Genomic DNA, 11,429 nt, shown 5'->3' on the forward strand with positions numbered 1-11,429 from the left:
TGGGCCTTCATGGGCCTAACCCCTGGGGTGGGACTGCCAGTTGCTTGTCCAATCAGAGCCAGGGTAGCACGTGCTGCTAGTGTTTGATTGATTGACAGCTGGGCCAATCAGAGGTGGGTCAGGATAGCCCCTGCTGTGTGATTGACAGCTCTGCCAGGCCAGGGGCTCTGTCCCACCATAAACAAAGGCCTGACCCGGCCCTGGCCCCACACGGGCATGCTGAGCATCCCAAGGTGTCTCGGGACATTGATCTCATCCAGCCTCTGACAGTGTCACCATGACCCCTTAGTTCCATGAAGTTCTGTAGTGTCACTGTGGTGTCCTTGGACCCGCATTGTGACAACTGACCCATGGTTCCATGCGGTTCCATAGTATCACTGTGGTCGCTGTCAGAGACTGGATGAGATCGATGTCCCAAGACATCCACAGGCCGAGCACTCAGATGTTTCTGAGTGACTTACTCAGCCGTCCTATCTCTCTTTTCCCTCGGGGGCCCCTCAATACATACTGTATCCACTGATGCCAGCAGGTCCTTGTCTGTCCTTGCAAGAGGCAAGCTGAGACAAGCAGAGCCCCTCCAGGAAAATCCTGGGATGCACCTTGGAGGTCCGTCTATCCCCTCTGCCCCTGTGGAGCCAGAGAAGTACCATCTGGGGTGCCAAAATATTTTGCGGAGATATAGCCAGAAACTCCACAACTTTGTGGAAGTTGTAAAGCCGGTATGTTTATTATTACAGTGCTGGACGCATGCAGAGATTATGCTCCTTAAAAGGCATGCATACCTCTGGGAACTTCAGGTCCCTTTTTATCCCCATCTCAGATACGTATGCCTACAATTTCACAATAGGATAATACATATTCATTTTTACTAATTTTGCATGACATTTGCTACTGGTTTTTCTTTATCAGAAAGAATTCCTAGGTCAGGTTGACTTGCTCACACAGCAGTCTCTGTCTCTATCATCCTCTGTCTCCCCCCCTTATCTCTGTCCTTCACTGAGCAACTTTACTGAGCCTAGGTTCTGCAGTCAGGCTAAATAGCTATGGTTTCTAACCACAGACTCAACTCAAAAATGTACATTTCACCTAAATCAAAATTAATTTCTACCCTGGAAAATTTCCACTTTGTCTCACACTACAGAACCTCATGGAACCAAGTGTCAGTTGTGACAATGGAAATCCAAGGAAACTATGGTGTGAGTATGGAACCTCATGGAATTAAAGAGACCATTGTGCAACTCAGAGGCCCTATAGAACCAAGAGTCAATGATTAAACAGTGGGGCCCATATAAAAAGCAGCCATTGTGACACAGAGGGGCTGCAGGAAGCCAAAGGACCCTTGTGACTATGTGGGGGCTCATGAAACCAAGAAGCCATTGTGACATTGCAAGACCTCATGGAATCAGAGAACACTGTGTCAATGTGGGGACCCATGGAATCAATGGAACATAGAACAGGTCTGCCTAGTTTGGACTCCTGGGGGCTGTCAGGTCCCACTGAATTTGACATGTCAAGGTCTACTTCCCATCTGATTGTGAAGCACTGGGGCTCTGTGCTTTCCTTCCTATGGGAAAGAACTGTTTTTCTTGTCTAGTCGCCCATGGCCAAAACTGGGATTTTGTGTCTAAAATTCTCTGTATGCAAGGGTTACTCCCAGAAAAAATCTTCCCGTACAGTCAAGTCTGGCTAGACTTGGCCTCTGGTGACTGCCTCTCATCTGCCCCTGCACAGCTGGGGCTCGCTTGTTTCCTTCCTATGGAGACCATTTGTGACACTGCAAGGCATTGTGGAACCGATAGGCCATGGTAACACTACAGGCCCTTGTGGAACCTGGTACACTGTAGGAACTTGTGGAACCAAGGGGAACATTGTGACCCTGCAGGGTACCATGAAACCAAGGGGACACTGTGACACTGTGAGGCCTCATGGAACCAAGGACATCATTGTGGCTCTGTTGGGCCATATGGTCCCAAGGGGCCAGTGTGAAGCAAAAGGGCTTTGTGGAACCAAGAGGCCATTGCTGCATTTTAGGGCCTCGTGGAGACAAAGGGCTTTTGTGATCCTGCAGGGCACTGTGGATCCATGGAGAGTATTGTGGCATTGCATGGCCCCATAGAATCATGGAGACCATTGTGACACTGTGGGGCCCCACAGAACCAAAGGGCCATCGTGACCCGCAGGGCCTCATGGAAGCACTGGGCCATTGTGACACTATGGGAATTTGTGGAACCAAGAGAATCATTGTTGCACTACTGGGCCCCAATGGAAGTAAGGGGCCATGATGACAGAGGGGCTTCATGGAACCCAAAGACCATTAGGACACTGTGGGGACTTGTGGAACCATGGAGACCATTAAGATCCTTGTGTAACCATTAAGGACTTGTGTAACTAAGGGGCCATTATGACATCTTAGGGCATCATGGAAGAAAGTAGCCATTGTGACACTGCAGGGTCCTGTGGAAGCAAGGGAACACAAAACAGGTATGGCTGCCTTGGTCTGCCAGGGTCACCTGACAGATCTGGCTGACCTCTAAATGTGGAAGGCCACTCCCATCTGTCCCTGAAACACTGGGGCTCTGGGCTTTCCTTTGTATGGAAAAGAACTGTCCGTCTTACCAAGGTATCCATGGCCAAAATTTGGATTCTACCTCCAAATGTCTTATATCCAAGGATTGCTTCCAGACAAAAGCTACCAGGACTGACAAGTCTGGTTGGTCTTTGACTCCTGAGTGCCAGAACTCATCTGTTTTCCAAGCACTGCAAAGGGCTCTGTGCTTTGCTTTGGATGGAAAAAGTCATCTTTCTCCAGGCACAAATGTCTTAAATTAGGATTCCACATTCATAATTTTGAATATCCAAGGGTTGTGCCAAGCAAACCTTCCAGGACAGACAGGTCAGGCTTACTTTGACCTCTGGTGGTTGCTGTTCATCAGCTCCTGAAACATGAGGGCTCCATGGTTTCCTTCCTATAGAGACCAATGTGACACTTGGGAGTCCTGTGAAATGAAGGGGCCATTGTGACACTGTGGAGCCTCATGGAACCAAGGACATCATTGTAGCTCTGTTGGGCCACATGGTCCCAAGGGGCCAGTGCACAGCTGTGGTGTAGTAATTAGCCCAGCTGAAACTCAGAGTCAGCCAGATTTTACCCCAAAAGAACTGGGTGTGAGTTTCAAGCCCTGGGAATTATTTGTTTTACTTAGGGTGAGCTTGAGCATTCTCCCATAAGCCTTTAATATTGCTATGCTAACTTGTCCAAGTTCTATTCCCCTGTTGGTTACTGGTTTCCCTATATGGTTATTGTTCTAGAGTGTTCTATCCACAAGTGTACATGTTGTTGCTTCCCCTTTGACTCAGGTCTTTGGATCCTGCCCCTCATATTGTTCTAGACTTCTCCATGTTTATTGTTTTTTACCCTGTTAATAAAGTTCCTTTCAAACAACTCCATTGATCCTGCCCCTTTTCATTTTTGCAACCCTCATCCTGAAGTCAGGGAACCAGAGAGGTTTCTCCCAGCCAGCTTCACTGCGACATTTGGCACCCAAAGAGTGACCCTGACATTCAGGGCTCCCTGTGTCAGTCACATCAGCTGGGGTTAGCTGATGGATAGGCCAGCACTCCCTGGGATTTTGGATCGTGCTGGGCCCAGCAGATTCATCATTGCTTCGAGAGACCTTGCCTAGGATCTGCAGGGGCAACAATGATTTCAGCTGCATAGGATTACAGGTGGGTTTGGGGAAATGCAAGACATTTATTGCCCATTTTGCCACTGTGTTTTTACAATATGAATCCACGTCCCATAATTGATTGGGGTAGTTCCGGTGGCTCTTCCCCATAAGGCAGAGAAAGAGAAAAATGGGCAGCCAGATGTCCAAAGTAGAAAGGAGCATATATGGATGCTTTAATTCTCACTGATCATGATATAATATTTTCAAAGAAGAAATTAAAATCAATCATGAGGTGGATCATTAAAAACTTTCCAGACGCCTCTGTTGACGAAGTCCATACCACTGAATTTTGGGACTCAGTAGGAGTTAAATTGTACAAAGTTTCAATCAAAAGGAACCCCATTGAACCCCGCATGCTCCCAATCTTCCACACCACCCTTGACCAGCAATAGTGTGTTGAAAACTCAATCAGTTGGTCACTCCTAACCCGGGACCTCCCCCCAAATCTGCCTTTCTCAGACCTTCCACAATGGTCCAAGATGGCAATGGCCACGCAGTCTTGGAGCATCATACCCTGGAGAGTTAAGATGGAAGGAGCCTGAATGTGGCTCAGGACCCCGACCACCCTCCTCCATCCTAGCTCCTCCACTTCCTGCTGCCACAACCTTCTCTTCCACCCTGAACAAACCTCTACACTCTACCCCCAAAACTTCAGGTGATGCCCCATTGTCAATCATTCCACCTTCACCCTTGTCCATGCCTGCAGAACTCCACCCCGGAAGTCCACCATCCTAGATCAAGGCCCTTCCTCCCCAACACCTGACAAAATGGCCATGCCCTTTGCCTCACTCTCTGTCAACAATATACCTCCATGGTCAAAGATACTAAGCCCAACTGTCACACTATTTCTAACCCAAATGTTTCTGCTCCAAGTTATTCATCCTCCCCAGAAGACAGTTTGGACTCCTCACAGCCACCTCACCACTCAACCCCAGAAGATCCCTGGGAAAAGAAGAAGATAGGGAAATAGTCTCAAAATTCCTCATTGCCCCCATATGTTATGAAAGAAGGGGGCAGAATCCCAGGTATCAGCCACTGGTTTACAGGGAAATCAAGGATCTGTGTAGGGCAGCTAAAGACCATAGGCAGGACTTACCTTGTTTTAATGGCCTAAAGAGGGCCATGTTTACGGCACATGTCTTAACCCCCTATGATTTAAAATACATTATGACCATGTTGCTGTCACTGACAGAATACACCCTGTGGGAAGGGGGATGGAAGTCTTTATTAAATCAATTAATAGCAGACTATGCTAATAATGAGGCAAGGGCAGAATTGACAATCAACCATCAAGCTGGAGAAGGACAACACAGCCGACCAGATGATCAAGCAGCAGGTATCCCCAGAAAAGTATTGGATGATATAAAAGAGATGCCTTTGCAAGCTTTAATCCAGGTATTGGATAGTAGCATCCTCAATGTGGACTACCTTGGGTGGCTGCAGCTAAAGCTTTAGGACAATTAGACCATCTTGGATGCCTGTTAAGTAAGCAAACCAATGCTACCTCCCTCACATTGAGCGGCCTGCTCTCAGACACAGAGACCATCAGACATGCCACCTTGCAGAACAGTGATAGAATTTCTATTCTGGGCACATGGGCATGGCAGTGTAGACTCTGAGGGATGTCTTGCATTAACCTCTCCAGCCACAGTGAATCAATCCACAAGAGCATTCAGGTACTGAAAGAAGGGTTCAAGAAGCTTCAAGTCAAAAACAAAGACTGGGTCAAAAAACTCTTCCAATCCAAGGGACTAAAGGGTTGGATGATGTCGAGCTAAAACAGGACTATTAATTCTCTTAGTGGTTCTTGCTGTTGTATTGTTAATTGTCCCATGTTTGTTTGGATGCTTTTAGAAAGTCTTACAAAATTCTTTCAGTTCCATCTTTGTTGTAGAACAGAAAGGGGGAAGATACCCAACACAAGATCCTCATGGATGCCTTGAAGGAGAGAACTGGCAGCCAGGATGGCACAAAAACCTCTCAGAGACTCAGTGCAGGAAAGAAAGTTGTCAAAACTACCTAAAAGTATTCTTAAATCCATAAAGCACCTTTAAAAACCTTGAGTATCTCAAGGTATTAATGAGCCCCACTGAGTGTCAGTGCAAAGCTCTCCAGGGACTCGTTAAAGCAGATAATTGGGGCCATGATTGCACAAACCTCTCACAGAGTCAGTATCAAAACGGGAACACCAAGTACCTTAAAATAACTAAAGTACCCTGAAGTATTAATGAGCCCCAATGAGTGTTGTTACTGACAAAGCCTCTCCAGAGACTAATTACAGCAGATAATTGGATGCCATGATTGCAGAAAGCTCTCAGAGACTCCAAGGCAAAAGCAAAACCCGAAGTCCTTTGAAAAACCTGCAGTCCCTGCAGGGAGCATTCAGGAGCTCCCAGGGCCATTCCTGAGCAAGGCTCCCCAGGGACTCCTTCTAGCAGATCCTTGAGGCCACTGGGATGTGGGCTAGGGGGGGATGCTGAGAGCAGGACAAGGAGCTGATGGTGCCCAGCCTGGCTGGGGCTGTGCCAGGAGGCCCCAGAGCCTCAGGACAAGGTGTCTCCTCACAGCCCTTGGTGGCACAGACCCTGCTGCTGTGCCCCAGGGCACCAGGACTTGGCTTCTCTTTGTCCTCACCTGTCATCAGTGCCTCCAGTTCTCTGCTCTGCCTGGGGCCTGGGGACAATTTCTCAGTGGTGAACCTCGGTGGGACCCATTAAAAGTCCAAGAAACTTTGGAGTTGGATTCTGACTTGGAGTTCTGGAGAGGTTTCTTCAGCTCCCTCTCAGGGACTGATGTTCAGGGCCTGAGCATAAAGCCCCAGAGGCTCATTAAAGTCCTTGTGCTGTGTCTGTGCTGCTGAGCTGGGCTGGGCTCCTGGCACAGAGGCAGCTCCTGGTAACCTAGAAGAGCTTCAAAAGTACATTTCTCTTGATGAACAGCTCTTCTGCCAGCCCAGCAGGGCTGGGGCACTGCCTGCAGCCACCCCAGGCACATCACAGAGGCACAGAGAGCTTCAGTCAGTCAGGGCTGGGAAGGTGCTGAGAAGTGCCTGGGGCAGAATCACTGCCAGCCCTTGGCACAAGAACCTCTGGCTGCAGGACAATGCAGCTGCAGCTCCTGGAGTGATCTCCTAAAGCTGGGACATCCCAATGCCTACAGACTCTGTGAGTACAACTCTGGATATTTCTGGTGCAAGGGAGGTGAAACTCTGACATGCTTAGGGGTTCTGATCCGTCATAGAATATTTCCAAGTCAAGGATTTTGATAAAAATGAAAAAACTTTCTAAGACTATGTAGTCAGTTTCCTACTATTGCAGAATGAAAGGTAGTGGGGATGAATATTAAAGGTTGATTATGAAGTATTTAATATGAATTTTGACAAGTGCCTGAGACATCTGAACTGTTACTTTTTGTCATCAGTAGGTTCACAAGAGATTGCTAATGTGCTTTCAATAGGTTAACAGGAGATCCCTAATGTGCTTTTAGCCACTGTGCCCAAGGACCGCAGCAGCATCACCTTTGCTCTTAACCTTCAGGCTCAGTCTGGGCTGTCCTTTCTCCAACCTGCAAACAGAGCCTGCCCCCAGCCACTGCCCTGCAAACAGGCAGGGTTCTGTCAGACCAAGGAGCGTGCACAGAGATTTGGGGTCTGTGAGTGCTGGCACAGAGAGATCAGGAACAGGGAAACACCTGCAGGAGGGAAATCTCCAGGAAGCAGAGAGAAAATCAGGGAATGAGAGAAAACAAAACCCAGCAATGCTGTGGCAGGGAGAGTTTAGAGATGCTCACAGGATCCCCTCCAGTGCAGCCCCTCCCTCTGAACAGGCCCCCTCCCTCCTGTCCCCCAGCCAAGCCTCTGCCCTCAGGGCCGGGGCTCCAAGGTGTGCAGCCCCTCCTGTGCAGGCAGAGCTGCAGCAGAGCCGTGGGGCAGCTCTGCAGCCCCGGGCCCAGTTCCCTCTGCAGAGCACAGGGCTGGGAGCAGCTGCCTGGCCCTGGGGGCTCTGGCAGGGGGCACAGCTGGCTCAGGGTGACGCTGTCCCCAGTGCCCGGCTCTGGGCAATGCTGTCAGTGCAGCCAGGGAAGGAGCTGCATCTCCCTTCATCCAATGCCAAGGACACTTGGAAATATCCCCGAGATTTCAGTCCAAGCTGGGAGCTTCAATCCAGGGTGCAAACCTGTCCTAGAGCATCTCTGAGGTATGAGATTGATGGGGAAAGGCAGAGGTGTTCGGACACTGAAAATGCTTCTGGATTGGTGAAGTAAGCAATGTGAGTCCTAAGCTACAATTGTGGAGCTGGGCTGTGGTGGATCCATCTGCTCTCAGCAGTACCTGGGAGTTTTTAAGAGAAACGTGGGAGTGTGAACATCCTCCATATGAGAAAACTGAAAGAATTTTCTCAAAGAAACTCCAAACAGAATCAAGTGACAGAGCATCTCCCCTCACTCTCTACTCATCATCTTGTCACACAAAATTCCCTCTGTTCTACTGGACGGCAGCAATTGAGCTGAGGGTTTTTGATATCCAAGAATATCAGGAGAGGCATGGGGGGAGATTAAAAAGAAAACCTCAGAACTCTTAAACACAAAAGCATGTCCACATATGATACAGAGGATGGTATATGAGAAATGGCTTTGATTTTGGTTGCAGCTATCTCCTCTAACACTACACTTTCCTTTTCTCCATGAACAGGTGTCCATGTGCAGCCACAGCAAATGTCCAACAGCAGCTCCATCAGGCACTTCCTTCTGCTGCCATTGGCAGACACGCAGCAGCTGCAGCTCCTGCACTTCTGCCTCTTGCTGGGCATCTCCCTGGCTGCCCTCCTGGGCAACGGCCTCATCATCAGCGCCGTAGCCTGCGGCCACCACCTGCACACGCCCATGTTCTTCTTCCTGCTCAACCTGGCCCTCAGCGACCTGGGCTCCATCTGCACCACTGTCCCCAAAGCCATGCACAATTCCCTCTGGGACACCAGGAAAATCTCCTACAAAGGATGTGCTGCTCAGCTATTTCTGTTTGTCTTCTTCATTGGAGCAGAGCTTTCCCTCCTGACCGTCATGTGCTATGACCGCTACATGTCCATCTGCAAACCCCTGCACTACAGGACCCTCCTGGGCAGCAGAGCTTGTGCCCACATGGCAGCAGCTGCCTGGGCCAGTGGCTTTCTCAATGCTCTGCTGCACACAGCCAATACATTTTCCCTGCCCCTGTGCCATGGCAATGCCCTTAGCCAGTTCTTCTGCGAAATTCCCCAGATCCTCAAGCTCTCCTGCTCACATTCCATGCTCAGAGAACTTGGGATTATTGTGGTCAATGTCTGTTTAGCTTTTGGCTGTTTTGTGTTCATTGTTTTCTCCTATGTGCAGATTTTCAGGGCCGTGCTGAGCATCCCCTCTCAGCAGGGACAGCACAAAGCCTTTTCCACCTGCCTCCCTCACCTGGCTGTGCTCTCCCTGTTCCTCAGCACTGCCATGTTTGCCTACCTGAAGCCCCACTCCATGTCTTCCCCATCCCTGGATCTGGCCCTGTCACTTCTGTACTTGGTGGTGCCTCCAGCCCTGAACCCCCTCATCTACAGCCTGAGGAACCAGGAGCTCAAGGCTGCAGTGCAGACACTAATGACTGGATGGTTTCAGAAGCATTAAGCTGCTTGCAAGTTTCTGCAAGTCACTTGAACTAAAAGTTATGTTTGACAGTACTTGGGTCTGGTGGTTTCATTCCTTTGTTTTAATTTTTTAATATTGTCCAGAAATAAATGCCATTGAGCCATTTCTCATTTCTCTCCACATTCACTGTGGCCACAGACTGTGCCAATGAGGACGTGTGCTCTCAATGGCTTTAAATAAACTAAAGGATGTCCCAGCAAAGTTTTCTACAGAGATACCCATTTTGTTGTTGTCTCTGGAACTGCAGCAGCAATGTCTGTGTGCAGAGCTGGAAGCAGGTTAGGTACAGCACAGTAGTTCTGCTCCTGCTGGCCGCACCATTCCTGATCCAGGCCAGGAGCCATTGGCCTTCTTGGCCACCTGGGCACACTGCTGGCTCATGTCCAGCCTGCTCTCCATCAGTCCCTGCAGGTCCCTTTCTGCCTGGCTGCTCTCCAGCCACTCTGTCCCCAGCCTGTAGTGCTGCAGGGGTTGTTGTGGCAAAAGTACAGGACCCGGCACTTGGATGTGTTAAATCTCACCTTGTTGCAATTGGGCCCTGGATCCAGCCTTTCCAGGGCCCTGTGCAGAGCCCTCCTACCCTCCAGCAGATCCACACTCCCAGCCATTTTGGTGTCACACCAGCTCCATGAGGTCCGAGGGTGTCACAATGGTCTCCATGATTCCACGAGGCTCCCAATGTCACAATGTCCCTTTGCTGTCACAAAGTCCCTTGGATCCTTGGGCCCTGCAGTGTCACAGTGGATCCATGGTCCCCCAAGGCCCTGCAGTATTACAATGAATCCTTGGTTCCATGAGGTCTGGCAGTAGGTCAAGGAGAGCAGCAATGCTCTCCTTGGTTCCACAGTTTCCCAATGGCCTCTTGGTCCCAAGGGTCACCACAGTGTCAAACATGTTTCCTTCAGTCCATGAGTCTCTGCAGAGCAACACTGGCCCCTTGGTTCCATGGGGCCCTGCAGTGTCACAATGGCCCCATCATTGCACAGGCTCCTGCAGTATCACAGTGGCGTCCATGGTTCCACAGGGTCATACAGTGTCACAGGGGTCCCTTGGTCCCATGAGGCCCCAGAGTGCCCCAATGGATTCCCTGGTGGCGCAGTGTCACAATGGACCCCTGCTTACACAAGATCCTGCAGTGTCACAAGGGACCCTTGGTTCCATGGGGCACCAGAGTGTCACAATTTTTCCCTATGTGCTGGTTTTGCAATAATTGACATTTGGTGAGGAGGGAAGAAGCCACCCATGGAAGTGATTATTCTGAGAACAGCTGTTGAGAGCTTCGTCAGTGCCTAACAACAACAATCAGTGACTGGTTTTGAAGACTGACACCTCGTTAAACCACTAGACAGCTGAACACGCCTCTATGAACACCCATGTTAAAAACAAGCAAACCCCAGGGAAAGCTCTCTCTTCCTTCCAGCCTGGGAACAGGTAACAAGGCCAGACTGGCTGCTCAGATGGGCCAGGCAGGGTGTACCCTGCTGTGCAGCTGGGTCCCTTCTTGGGGAACCTGCCAAACTGTCCCGGCAGAGACAGGCACCAGCAGCTGCCAGGCAGGGGCAAGGGGGCCATCAGCCTGTGGCGTATTCCAGCTGAGATCTCAGCCATTTCCCCCCAGTGTGGCCACTGCACAAGATCATGTGGCTGAGGCCAGAGGCGGCCTTGTAGCCCACACAGAGAGTGGCCCTGTGCCTGGAATTGAACGCAGCAGGGGCCAGAGCCCGGCCATGGGGCTGATCCTGACACAGCCCCCAGGGCAGCCTGAAAAATCCATCACCGCAATTGCTTCGGCCGCTGCCCAGCAGGGATCACATGACCATCTGCAGGCCCCAGGTGAGATATTAGCTCTTTCAGTGCATAGATAAGGCTTACAGACCTTCAGTCCTCCCTTAGGTGATAGAAAAGAACAGAGTGAAGACACGTAGAGAACATCATAAGACATGTAGGTCAGTAAGAAGAAGTCAAGCCCCAGATGGAAGGGTTGAGAAAATGCCTCAGTCCTGGGCTGAAATCCTCTTGTAAGGCAATGGAGAA

General features: G+C 50.0%; 1 protein-coding gene across 1 annotated transcript; it reads left to right on the top strand.

The window, feature by feature from the left end:
* The first annotated feature begins 8,441 nt into the window (after window positions 1-8,441).
* Window positions 8,442-9,374, top strand: LOC135441316 (olfactory receptor 14A16-like). The gene has a single exon (XM_064700859.1). It carries the CDS (start codon window positions 8,442-8,444, stop codon window positions 9,372-9,374), a length of 933 nt encoding a protein of 310 aa, XP_064556929.1.
* The last annotated feature ends 2,055 nt before the right edge of the window (window positions 9,375-11,429 follow it).

The sequence above is a fragment of the Zonotrichia leucophrys genome, unplaced genomic scaffold, assembly GCF_028769735.1.
Source record: "Zonotrichia leucophrys gambelii isolate GWCS_2022_RI unplaced genomic scaffold, RI_Zleu_2.0 Scaffold_237_79956, whole genome shotgun sequence".
NCBI lineage: Eukaryota > Metazoa > Chordata > Aves > Passeriformes > Passerellidae > Zonotrichia > Zonotrichia leucophrys.

Bases quoted from the DNA above. Each gene is read 5' to 3' on its own strand.
- LOC135441316 (XM_064700859.1), top strand. From the start codon at position 8,442: ATGTCCAACAGCAGCTCCATCAGGCACTTCCTTCTGCTGCCATTGGCA.